Source organism: Oncorhynchus keta, unplaced genomic scaffold, assembly GCF_023373465.1.
Source record: "Oncorhynchus keta strain PuntledgeMale-10-30-2019 unplaced genomic scaffold, Oket_V2 Un_contig_1190_pilon_pilon, whole genome shotgun sequence".
NCBI classification, from domain to species: Eukaryota; Metazoa; Chordata; class Actinopteri; order Salmoniformes; family Salmonidae; genus Oncorhynchus; species Oncorhynchus keta.
In genome coordinates, this window is record NW_026277677.1 from 1141 (window position 1) to 15000 (window position 13860).

General features: G+C 48.7%; 1 protein-coding gene across 1 annotated transcript in view; it reads right to left on the reverse strand.

Annotated features, from left to right (window-relative positions):
• Positions 1-13320: 13320 nt before the first annotated feature.
• Positions 13321-13860, reverse strand: part of LOC127917731 (uncharacterized) — an 8557-nt gene continuing 8017 nt past the window's right edge. The window contains exon 3 of the mRNA XM_052500750.1: positions 13321-13530. Coding sequence (XP_052356710.1) covers positions 13321-13530 — 210 coding nt within the window. The remainder of the gene's footprint in view (positions 13531-13860) is intronic.

Here is a 13860-nt window from a genome sequence, read left to right on the forward strand (position 1 = left end):
AGAAGGTAGAGACAACAGCAAGAAGGTAGAGACAACAGCAAGAAGGTAGAGACAACACAAGAAGGTAGAGACAACAGCAAGAAGGTAGAGACAACACAAGAAGGTGACAACAGCAAGAAGGCTGGGTAGAGACAACACAAGAAGGTGACAACAACAAGAAGGTGGAACAACAACAAGAATGGTAGAGACAACACAAGAAGGTAGAGACAACAGCAAGAAGGTAGAGACAACAGCAAGAAGGTAGAGACAACATCACAAAGGTAGAGACAACAACAACAACATAAAGGGCAAGAAGGTAGAGACAACAACAAGAAGGTAGAGACAACAACAAGAAGGTACAACAACAAGAAGGTGGAGCAAGAAGGTAGAGACAACAACAAGAAGGTAGAGACAACACAGAAGGTAGAGACAACAACAAGAAGGTGGAGACAACAACAAGAAGGTGGAGACAACAGCAAGAAGGTGGAGACAACAGCAAGAAGGTAGAGACAACATCAAAGAAGGTGGAGACAACAACAAGAAGGTGGGCAAGAAGGTAGAGACAACAGCAACAACAGCAAGAAGGTAGAGACAACAGCAAGAAGGTGGAGACAACAGCAAGAAGGTGGAGACAACAGCAAGAAGGTAGAGACAACAGCAAGAAGGTAGAGACAACAACAAGAAGGTAGAGACAACATAAAGGGCAAGAAGGTAGAGACAACAACAAGAAGGTAGAGACAACAGCAAGAAGGTAGAGACAACAGCAAGAAGGTAGAGACAACAGCAAGAAGGTAGAAAGACAACGAAAGGGCAAGAAGGTAGAGACAACAACAAGAAGGTAGAGACAACAGCAAGAAGGTAGAGACAACAGCAAAGAAGGTAGAGACAACAGCAAGAAGGTGGAGACAACAGCAAGAAGGTAGAGACAACAACAAGAAGGTAGAGACAACAGCAAGAAGGTAGAGACAACAGCAAGAAGGTAGAGACAACAGCAAGAAGGTGGGAGACAACAGCAAGAAGGTAGAGACAACAGCAAGAAGGTGGAGACAACAGCAAGAAGGTAGAGACAACAGCAAGAAGGTGGAGACAACAGCAAGAAGGTAGAGACAACAGCAAGAAGGTAGAGACAACAGCAAGAAGGTAGAGACAACATCAAGAAGGTGGAGACAACAGCAAGAAGGTAGAGACAACAGCAAGAAGGTAGAGACAACATCAAGAAGGTAGAGACAACAGCAAGAAGGTAGAGCAAGAAGGTAGAGACAACATCAAGAAGGTAGAGACAACAGCAAGAAGGTGGAGACAACAGCAAGAAGGTAGAGAGAACAGCAAGAAGGTAGAGACAACAACAAGAAGGTAGAGACAACATCAAGAAGGTAGAGACAACAGCAAGAAGGTAGAGACAACAGCAAGAAGGTAGAGACAACAACAAGAAGGTAGAGACAACAGCAAGAAGGTAGAGACAACAACAAGAAGGTAGAGACAACAGCAAGAAGGTAGAGACAACAACAAGAAGGTAGAACAACATCAAGAAGGTAGAGACAACAGCAAGAAGGTAGAGACAACAACAAGAAGGTAGAGACAACAGCAAGAAGGTGGAGACAACAACAAGAAGGTAGAGACAACAGCAAGAGGTGAGACAACAGCAAAGGGCAAGAAGGTAGAGACAACAGCAAGAAGGTAGAGACAACAGCAAGAAGGTAGAGACAACAGCAAGAAGGTAGAGACAACAGCAAGAAGGTGGAGACAACAGCAAGAAGGTAGAGACAACAGCAAGAAGGTAGAGACAACAACAAGAAGGTAGAGACAACATCAAGAAGGTGGAGACAACAGCAAGAAGGTAGAGACAACAGCAAGAAGGTAGAGACAACAGCAAGAAGGTAGAGACAACAACAAGAAGGTAGAGACAACAGCAAGAAGGTAGAGACAACAGCAAGAAGGTAGAGACAACAGCAAGAAGGTAGAGACAACAGCAAGAAGGTAGAGACAACAGCAAGAAGGTAGAGACAACAACAAGAAGGTAGAGACAACAGCAAGAAGGTAGAGACAACAGCAAGAAGGTAGAGACAACAACAAGAAGGTAGAGACAACATCAAGAAGGTGGAGACAACAACAAGAAGGTAGAGACAACAACAAGAAGGTAGAGACAACAGCAAGAAGGCAGAGACAACAGCAAGAAGGTAGAGACAACAACAAGAAGGTAGAGACAACAGCAAGAAGGTAGAGACAACAGCAAGAAGGTAGAGACAACAACAAGAAGGTAGAGACAACAGCAAGAAGGTAGAGACAACAACAAGAGAAGGTAGAGACAACAGCAAGAAGGTAGAGACAACAGCAAGAAGGTAGAGACAACAACAAGAAGGTAGAGACAACAGCAAGAAGGTAGAGACAACAACAAGAAGGTGGAGACAACAGCAAGAAGGTAGAGACAACAGCAAGAAGGTAGAGACAACAGCAAGAAGGTAGAGACAACAGCAAGAAGGTAGAGACAACAACAAGAAGGTAGAGACAACAACAAGAAGGTAGAGACAACAGCAAGAAGGTAGAGACAACAGCAAGAAGGTAGAGACAACAGCAAGAAGGTAGAGACAACAGCAAGAAGGTAGAGACAACAGCAAGAAGGTAGAGACAACAGCAAGAAGGTAGAGACAACAGCAAGAAGGTAGAGACAACAGCAAGAAGGTAGAGACAACAGCAAGAAGGTAGAGACAACAACAAGAAGGTAGAGACAACAGCAAGAAGGTAGAGACAACAGCAAGAAGGTAGAGACAACAGCAAGAAGGTAGAGACAACAACAAGAAGGTAGAGACAACATCAAGAAGGTAGAGACAACAGCAAGAAGGTAGAGACAACAGCAAGAAGGTAGAGACAACAGCAAGAAGGTAGAGACAACAGCAAGAAGGTAGAGACAACAGCAAGAAGGTAGAGACAACAGCAAGAAGGTAGAGACAACAGCAAGAAGGTAGAGACAACAGCAAGAAGGTAGAGACAACAGCAAGAAGGTAGAGACAACAGCAAGAAGGTAGAGACAACATCAAGAAGGTGGAGACAACAACAAGAAGGTAGAGACAACAGCAAGAAGGTAGAGACAACAACAAGAAGGTAGAGACAACAGCAAGAAGGTAGAGACAACAGCAAGAAGGTAGAGACAACAGCAAGAAGGTAGAGACAACAGCAAGAAGGTAGAGACAACAGCAAGAAGGTAGAGACAACAGCAAGAAGGTAGAGACAACAGCAAGAAGGTAGAGACAACATCAAGAAGGTGGAGACAACAGCAAGAAGGTAGAGACAACAGCAAGAAGGTAGAGACAACAGCAAGAAGGTAGAGACAACAACAAGAAGGTAGAGACAACATCAAGAAGGTGGAGACAACAACAAGAAGGTAGCGACAACATCAAGAAGGTAGAGACAACAGCAAGAAGGTAGAGACAACAGCAAGAAGGTAGAGACAACAACAAGAAGGTAGAGACAACATCAAGAAGGTAGAGACAACAACAAGAAGGCAGAGACAACAGCAAGAAGGTAGAGACAACAGCAAGAAGGTAGAGACAACATCAAGAAGGTAGAGACAACAGCAAGAAGGTAGAGACAACAGCAAGAAGGTAGAGACAACAACAAGAAGGTGGAGACAACAGCAAGAAGGTAGAGACAACAGCAAGAAGGTAGAGACAACAACAAGAAGGTAGAGACAACAGCAAGAAGGTAGAGACAACAGCAAGAAGGTAGAGACAACAACAAGAAGGTAGAGACAACAGCAAGAAGGTAGAGACAACAGCAAGAAGGTAGAGACAACAGCAAGAAGGTAGAGACAACAGCAAGAAGGTAGAGACAACAGCAAGAAGGTAGAGACAACAGCAAGAAGGTAGAGACAACAACAAGAAGGTGGAGACAACAGCAAGAAGGTAGAGACAACAGCAAGAAGGTAGAGACAACAGCAAGAAGGTAGAGACAACAGCAAGAAGGTAGAGACAACAACAAGAAGGTAGAGACAACAACAAGAAGGTAGAGACAACAGCAAGAAGGTAGAGACAACAGCAAGAAGGTAGAGACAACAGCAAGAAGGTAGAGACAACAGCAAGAAGGTAGAGACAACAGCAAGAAGGTAGAGACAACAGCAAGAAGGGCAAGAAGGTAGAGACAACAGCAAGAAGGTAGAGACAACAGCAAGAAGGTAGAGACAACAACAAGAAGGTAGAGACAACAGCAAGAAGGTGGAGACAACAGCAAGAAGGTAGAGACAACAACAAGAAGGTAGAGACAACATCAAGAAGGGCAAGAAGGTGGAGACAACAGCAAGAAGGTAGAGACAACAGCAAGAAGGTAGAGACAACAGCAAGAAGGTAGAGACAACAACAAGAAGGTGGAGACAACAGCAAGAAGGTAGAGACAACAGCAAGAAGGTAGAGACAACAGCAAGAAGGTAGAGACAACAGCAAGAAGGTAGAGACAACAGCAAGAAGGTAGAGACAACAACAAGAAGGTAGAGACAACAGCAAGAAGGTGGAGACAACAGCAAGAAGGTAGAGACAACAGCAAGAAGGTAGAGACAACAACAAGAAGGTAGAGACAACAGCAAGAAGGTGGAGACAACAGCAAGAAGGTAGAGACAACAGCAAGAAGGTAGAGACAACAGCAAGAAGGTAGAGACAACAACAAGAAGGTGGAGACAACAGCAAGAAGGTAGAGACAACAGCAAGAAGGTAGAGACAACAGCAAGAAGGTAGAGACAACAGCAAGAAGGTAGAGACAACAGCAAGAAGGTAGAGACAACAACAAGAAGGTAGAGACAACAGCAAGAAGGTAGAGACAACAGCAAGAAGGTGGAGACAACAACAAGAAGGTAGAGACAACAACAAGAAGGTAGAGACAACAGCAAGAAGGTAGAGACAACAGCAAGAAGGTAGAGACAACAACAAGAAGGTAGAGACAACAACAAGAAGGTAGAGACAACAACAAGAAGGTAGAGACAACAGCAAGAAGGTAGAGACAACAACAAGAAGGTAGAGACAACAGCAAGAAGGTAGAGACAACAGCAAGAAGGTAGAGACAACAGCAAGAAGGTAGAGACAACAGCAAGAAGGTAGAGACAACAGCAAGAAGGTAGAGACAACAGCAAGAAGGTAGAGACAACAGCAAGAAGGTAGAGACAACAGCAAGAAGGTAGAGACAACAGCAAGAAGGTGGAGACAACAGCAAGAAGGTAGAGACAACAGCAAGAAGGTAGAGACAACAGCAAGAAGGTAGAGACAACAGCAAGAAGGGCAAGAAGGTGGAGACAACAGCAAGAAGGTAGAGACAACAGCTGAAGGTAGAGACAACAGCAAGAAGGTAGAGAGAACAGCACATCACACAAAGCAGCCACAACTGTCAGTAAGAGTGTCCATGATTGAGTCTTTGAACGAAGAGATTGAGATAAAACTGTCCAGTTTGAGTGTTTGTTGCAGCTCGTTCCAGTCGCTAGCTGCAGTGAACTGAAAAGAGGAGCGACCCAGGGATGTGTGTGCTTTGGGGACCTTTAACAGAATGTGACTGACAGAACGGGTGTTGTATGTGGAGGATGAGGGCTACAGTAGATATCTCAGATAGGGGGGAGTGAGGCCTAAGAGGGTTTTATAAATAAGCATCAACCAGTGGGCCTTGCGACAGGTATACAGAGATGACCAGTTTACAGAGGAGTACAGAGTGCAGTGATGTGTCCTATAAGGAGCATTGGAGGCAAATCTGATGGCCGAATGGTAAAGCATCCTGTCGGGCTGTATCACCGCCTGGTACGGCAACCAATCTACAGCTCAGCCAACCTAGCCTGGTCCCAGACCTGTTCTGTCTTTTCAACTGCTATGGTTATTGGCATGACAAAAACTCCAATGTTCAATGACCATATGAGTTGGGCAAGACCAGGCTACAGGCTTCAAAGACCAGGCTACAGGCTTCAAAGACCAGGCTACAGGCTTCAAAGACCAGGCTACAGGCTTCAAATACCAGGCTACAGGCTTCAAAGACCAGGCTACAGGCTTCAAAGACCAGGCTACAGGCTTCAAATACCAGGCTACAGGCTTCAAATACCACGCTACAGGCTTCAAATACCAGGCTACAGGCTTCAAATACCAGGCTACAGGCTTCAAATACCAGGCTACAGGCTTCAAAGACCAGGCTACAGGCTTCAAATACCAGGCTACAGGCTTCAAATACCAGGCTACATGCTTCAAATACCACGCTACAGGCTTCAAATACCAGGCTACAGGCTTCAAATACCAGGCTACAGGCTTCAAATACCAGGCTACAGGTCAAATGTCAGGAGATTGGTTTAACAAAAACACAATGCTGTAAAACAAAACAACTCCCCAGTGTCATGGCTCACCTCCTCCTCTCACCTCCTCCTCTCACCTCCTCCCCTCACCTCCTCCTCTCACCTCCTCCCCTCACCTCCTCCCCTCACCTCCTCCTCCTTTCACCCATCTCTCCCCTCCTCTCACCTCTTCTCCCCACCTCTCACCCATCTCTCCCCACCTCTCACGCATCTCTCCCCTCCTCCTCTCACCCATCTTTCCCCTCCTCCTCTCACCCATCTTTCCCCTCCTCCTCTCACCCATCTCTCACCTCCCCTCACCTCCTCTCCCCTCCTCTCCCTCCCTCTCCTCTCCCCTCCCTCTATTTTCCTCTGCATGTCTCCCAGCTGGCTCTCCCCACCCCTCCCCTCCCTCCCCTCCCCCCTCCTCTCACCTCCTCTATTTTCCTCTGCATGTCTCCCAGCTGGCTCTCCCCCCTCCCCCCTCCCCCCTCTCACCTCCTCTATTTTCCTCTGCATGTCTCCCAGCTGGCTCTCCCTCTCCCTCCTCCCCTCTCTCATGATTTTCCCTCTCCCAGCATCTCTCCCTCCCCTCCCCTCCTCCTCTCACCTCCTCTATTTTCCTCTGCATGTCTCCCAGCTGGCTCTCCCCTCCCCTCCTCCTCCTCCCCCTCCCCTCCTCCTCACCTCCTCTGCATGTCTCCCAGCTGGGAGGCTCTCCCCTAGGCCTCCTCTCCCCTCCTCCCTCCCCTCCTCTCACCTCCTTCCTGCTGCATGTCTCCCAGCTGCTCTCCCCTCCTCCCTCTAGCCTCCTCCTCCAGGTCTCCCCTCCTCCCTCCCCCTCACCTCCTCTCCCTTTTCCTCTGCATGTCTCCCAGCTGGCTCTCCCACTCCTTCCTCTCAGAGTTGAATCTCTCCATCAGTTCAGACTTCTCTCGGACCCAGCCCTTCTCGCTGAGCTCCAGCCGACAGCGCAGGTCCATGGCGGCCGTGTGGGTGTCCACCAGCAGCCTCCTCTGCTGCTCTCTGTCCCCCGCTGTAGAGGACTCTCCCTGGGCTCTGGACTCTGAGTTCTCAGCCCCAGCTCAACGACAGGACCTCCTCTAGCCTCCTGGACTGGACAGGAAGAGAGAGATGGAGGGGGGAGATGGAGAAGGAGGAGTAGAGAGAGAGGCAGGCAGGCAGGGAGAGAGGGAGATGGAGAAGGGGAGTAGAGAGAGAGGCAGAGAGCAGGGAGGGAGAGATAGGGAGATGGAGAGAGAGGCAGGGAGGGAGATGGAGATGGAGAAGGCAGGGAGGGGAGATAGAGGGGAGATAGAGAGAGAGCAGGAAGGGAGAGAGGGCGATGGAGAAGGAGATGGAGAGGCAAGAGGGAGATGGAGGTGGGAGAGAATGTCAGGGAGTGTCAGGAAGAGGAGGGGGGAGGGAGAGAGAGGACCAGAGGGAGGAGAGGAAAGGAAAAGGAGAATTCAGAGAACGGATGGAAGGGATTAAAGATCATAACTCAAAGGACTTCATGGTCAACCTCTCCTCCCTCTGTCTCCCTCTCTCATCATCTGACAGGATATCACAGTTCATGGTCAACCTCTCCTCCCTCTGTCTCCCTCTCTCATCATCTGACAGGATATCACAGTTCATGGTCAACCTCTCCTCCCTCTGTCTCCCTCTCTCATCATCTGACAGGATATCACAGTTCATGGTCAACCTCTCCTCCCTCTGTCTCCTCTCTCATCATCTGACAGGATATCACAGTTCATGGTCAACCTCTCCTCCCTCTGTCTCCCTCTCTCATCATCTGACAGGATATCACAGTTCATGGTCAACCTCTCCTCCCTCTGTCTCCCTCTCTCATCATCTGACAGGATATCACAGTTCATGGTCAACCTCTCCTCCCTCTGTCTCCCTCTCTCATCATCTGACAGGATATCACAGTTCATGGTCAACCTCTCCTCCCTCTGTCTCCCTCTCTCATCATCTGACAGGATATTACAGTTCATGGTCAACCTCTCCTCCCTCTGTCTCCCTCTCTCATCATCTGACAGGATATCACAGCTGCCTCTACACAGTTCATTTCCTGTCTGTGGTCCCGCCTCCCTGTCTGTCTCTGGACCCATCTACAGCTATCTCCCTGTCTGTCTCTGGACCCATCTACAGCTATCTCCCTGTCTGTCTCTGGACCCATCTACAGCTATCTCCCTGTCTGTCTCTGGACCCATCTACAGCTATCTCCCTGTCTGTCTCTGGACCCATCTACAGCTATCTCCCTGTCTGTCTCTGGGCCCATCTACAGCTATCTCCCTGTCTGTCTCTGGACCCATCTACAGCTATCTCCCTGTCTGTCTCTGGACCCATCTACAGCTATCTCCCTGTCTGTCTCTGGACCCATCTCCCTGCCTGTCTCTGGACCCATCTACAGCTATCTCCCTGCCTGTCTCTGGACCCATCTACAGTCTGTCTCTGGGCCCATCTACAGCTATCTCCCTGTCTGTCTCTGGACCCATCTACAGCTATCTCCCTGCCTGTCTCTGGACCCATCTACAGCTATCTCCCTGTCTGGTCAATATATCCCTTAGAGAAACTACTCTGTCTGGTCAATATATCCCTTAGAGAAACGACTCTGTCTGTGGAGCTGTAATGAGACCAGGACAATGCCTCTCTCTGTAGTAAGTAGACATAGACTACCATCCAAAATGGCATCCTATTCAATATATAGTGAACTACTTTTGACCAGGGACCATAGTGTACCATATAGGGACTAGTGTCCCATTTGGGAAGCGTCCTCTGTCTGTCTGAGGTCTTTGAACGCTCGGTGTAATTGCAGTGGCAGAATGGGACTGGCGCTGTCAAGTTTATTCCTGACCCAAACATGAACAGGAACACACACACACAGAGAGAGAGAGAGAGAGAGAGAGAGAGAGAGAGAGAGAGAGAGAGAGACAGAGAGAGAGAGAGAGAGAGAGACAGAGAGAGAGAGAGAGAGAGAGAGAGAGAGAGAGAGAGAGAGCTACATGCTACCCCTGTAACTCAGAGGTTAAACTGAGTGAGTGATGAATATTTCAGAACCTGTACCAGGACCTGTATCAACAAGAGACTAGAGGCTTACAGTTCTCCAGACAGGCTGGCAGACAGACAGTACGACACAGAGGAGACAGACAGACAGACAGACAGACAGACAGACAGACACGGAGGAGACAGGCTGGTAGACAGACAGACAGACAGACAGACAGACAGTAAGACACAGAGGAGACAGGCAGACAGACAGACAGACAGACAGACAGACAGTAAGACACAGAGGAGACAGGCTGGTAGACAGACAGTAAGACACAGAGGAGACAGGCTGGCAGACAGACAGTAAAACACAGAGGAGACAGGCTGGTAGACAGACAGACAGACAGTAAGACACAGAGGAGACAGGCTGGTAGACAGACAGACAGTAAAAGACAGAGGAGACAGGCTGGCAGACAGACAGACAGTAAAAGACAGAGGCAGGCTGGCAGACAGACAGACAGTAAAAGACAGAGGAGACAGGCTGGCAGACAGACAGACAGTAAAAGACAGAGGAGACAGGCTGGGCAACAGACAGACAGTAAAAGACAGAGGAGACAGGCTGGTCGACAGACAGACAGTAAAAGACAGAGGAGACAGGCTGGACAGACAGTAAAAGACAGAGGAGACAGGCTGGACAGACAGTAAAAGACAGAGGAGACAGGCCGGCAGACAGACAGACAGTAAAAGACAGAGGAGAAAGGCTGGCAGACAGACAGTAAAAGACAGAGGAGAAAGGCTGGCAGACAGACAGACAGTAAAAGACAGAGGCAGGCTGGTAGACAGACAGGCAGTAAAAGACAGAGGCAGGCTGGCAGACAGACAGACAGTAAAAGACAGAGGAGACAGGCTGGTAGACAGACAGACAGTAAAAGACAGAGGAGACAGGCTGGTCGACAGACAGACAGTAAAAGACAGAGGCAGGCTGGTAGACAGACAGACAGGGGAGACAGGCTGGCAGGCAGACAGACAGACAGTAAAAGACAGAGGAGACAGGCTGGTCGACAGACAGACAGTAAAAGACAGAGGAGAAAGGCTGGCAGACAGACAGACAGTAAAAGTCAGAGGAGACAGGCTGGCAGACAGACAGTAAAAGACAGAGGAGAAAGGCTGGCAGACAGACAGACAGTAAAAGACAGAGGAGACAGGCTGGCCGACAGACAGACAGTAAAAGACAGAGGAGACAGGCTGGTCGACCGACAGACAGTAAAAGACAGAGGAGACAGGCTGGTCGACAGACAGACAGTAAAAGACAGAGGAGAAAGGCTGGTCGACAGACAGACAGTAAAAGACAGAGGAGACAGGCTGGCAGACAGACAGACAGTAAAAGACAGAGGAGACAGGCTGGTCGACAGACAGACAGTAAAAGACAGAGGAGACAGGCCGGCAGACAGACAGACAGTAAAAGACAGAGGAGACAGGCTGGCAGACAGACAGACAGTAAAAGACAGAGGAGAAAGGCTGGCAGACAGACAGTAAAAGACAGAGGAGAAAGGCTGGCAGACAGACAGTAAAAGACAGAGGAGAAAGGCTGGCAGACAGACAGACAGTAAAAGACAGAGGCAGGCTGGTAGACAGACAGGCAGTAAAAGACAGAGGAGACAGGCTGGTCGACAGACAGACAGTAAAAGACAGAGGAGAAAGGCTGGTCGACAGACAGACAGTAAGACACAGAGAAGACAGGCTGGTAGACAGACAGGAAAACAGAGAGGAGACAGGCTGGTAGACAGACAGTAAAAGACAGAGGCAGGCTGGTAGACAGACAGACAGTAAAAGACAGAGGCAAGCTGGTAGACAGACAGACAGTAAAACACAAAGGAGACAGGCTGGCAGACAGACAGACAGTAAAAGACAGAGGCAGGCTGGTAGACAGACAGACAGTAAAAGACAGAGGCAAGCTGGTAGACAGACAGACAGTAAAACACAAAGGAGACAGGCTGGCAGACAGACAGACAGTAAAAGACAGAGGCAGGCTGGTAGACAGACAGACAGTAAAAGACAGAGCAGTGCAAGCTGGTAGACAGACAGACAGTAAAACACAAAAGGAGACAGGCTGGCAGACAGACAGACAGTAAAAGACAGAGACAGGCTGGCAGACAGACAGACAGTAAAAGACAGAGGCAGGCTGGTAGACAGACAGACAGTAAAACACAAAGGAGACAGGCTGGCAGACAGACAGACAGTAAAAGACAGAGGCAAGCTGGTAGACAGACAGACAGTAAAACACAAAGGAGACAGGCTGGCAGACAGACAGACAGTAAAAGACAGAGGCAGGCTGGTAGACAGACAGACAGTAAAAGACAGAGGCAAGCTGGTAGACAGACAGACAGTAAAACACAAAGGAGACAGGCTGCCTGACAGGACAGACAGTACAAAAAGACAGAGGAGGCTGGTAGACAGACTGACAGTAAAAGACAGGACAGGCTGGTAGACAGACAGACAGTAAAACACAAAGGAGACAGGCTGGCAGACAGACAGACAGTAAAAGACAGAGGCAGGCTGGTAGACAGACAGACAGTGAAAACACAGGATGCAAGCTGGTAGACAGACAGACAGTAAAACACAAAGGAGACAGGCTGGCAGACAGACAGACAGTAAAAGACAGAGGCAGGCTGGTAGACAGGTAGCAGTAAAAGACACAGGAGCAAGCTGGTAGACAGACAGACAGTAAAACACAGGATGACAGGCTGGCAGACAGACAGGTAGCCTAAAAGACACAGGCAGGCTGGTAGACAGACAGACAGTAAAAGACACAGGATGCTGGTAGACACCCAGACAGTAAAAGACACAGGAGACAGGCTGGTCGACAGGTAGCCTAAAAGACACAGGATGGTTGGCTGGTCGACAGACAGACAGCCTAAAAGACAGAGACAGGCTGGCAGACAGACAGACAGACAGACAGTAAAAGGACAAAGGAGACAGTAGCTGGCAGACAGGACAGACAGACAGACAGTAAAAGACAGAGACAGGCTGGCAGACAGACAGACAGACAGACAGTAAAACACAAAGGAGACAGGCTGCCTAGACAGACAGACAGACAGTTGGACAGAGACAGGCTGGTAGACAGACAGACAGTCAAAAGACAGACAGACAGACAGACAGACAGACAGACAGACAGACAGACAGACAGACAGACACAGTAAAACACAGAGACAGGCTGGTAGACATATAATAAACACACAGTAGCAGTCATCTCCTGCTACTGAAGGACTGGACAGTGTGTGTGTGTGCTGTGTGTGTCAGTGTGTGTGTGTGTGTGTGAACACTGTGTGTGTGTGTGTGTGTGTGTGTGTGTGTGTGTGTGTGTCTGTGTGTGTGTGTAGTGCTGTGTGTGTGTGTGTGTGTCATGTAAAGGTGAAGTGTCACTGGTCTCTCTCTATTAATCAGGAGACTCAACCAACCAACCAACGCTGTACAGAGTTACGATGTCACGTACATTCCTCAGGGAGGGGCTGGAAGGACGACAGAGATGTTTCTCTGGCAAACCCCCTGGTGTGTGTGGTGTGTGTGTGTGTGTGTGTGTGTGTGCCTGAAGACACAGGTGTGTGTGTGTAAACCCTGTGTGTGAAGTGTGTGTGTGTGTGTCTGAACCTGAGGTCTGTGTAAACCCTCTGTGTCTGTGTCAGGATGTGTCTGTGTCTGTGTGTGTGTGTGTCTGTGTGTTTCTGCTCGACAAACATCTAAAGTATGTTGACAAATATGCCTGAAGAGGATGCTTAGTGGTAAACCCTGGTAGCCTGAAGACTCAGGATGCTGACTATCATTAATATAGTAAACCCTGGTAGCCTGAAGACTCAGGATGCTTAGTGGTAAACCCTGGTAGCCTGACTATCAAGACACAGGATGCTTAGTGGTAAACCCTGGTAGCCTGAAGACACAGGATGCTTAGTGGTAAACCCTGGTAGCCTGAAGACACAGGATGCTTAGTGGTAAACCCTGGTAGCCTGAAGACACAGGATGCTTGGTGGTAAACCCTGGTAGCCTGAAGACACAGGATGCTTAGTGGTAAACCATCACTGGTGGAACACTGGTAGCCTGAAGACACAGGATGTAGTGGTAAACCCTGGTAGCCTGAAGACACAGGATGCTTGGTTGTAAACCCTGGTAGCCTGAAGACTCAGGATGCTTGGTGGTAAACCCTGGTAGCCTGAAGACTCAGGATGCTTGGTGGTAACTCCTGGTAGCTCGAAGACACAGGATGCTTGGTGGTAGGCCCTGGTAGCCTGAAGACACAGGATGCTTGGTGGTAACTCCTGGTAGCTCGAAGACACAGGATGCTTGGCACCCTATCCTCTACATACAACAGTGCACTACTTTTGACCAGGGTCCATAGGAAATGGGAGCTCTTTGAGATAACCACAGGCTTTGTATAACTGTCTATAAACTAAACTGTGGCAGCAGGATGTGGCTGAGAGGCGAAAACAGCTTTTACAATGGAGCTAACCCCTCCCTGACACATCGCCAGAACACTATCACACAGTCAGAACAACATTCCAGTCATTCATATAGAACACTGTGGACTCACACAGAACCATCAGAACACTGAGGAACAA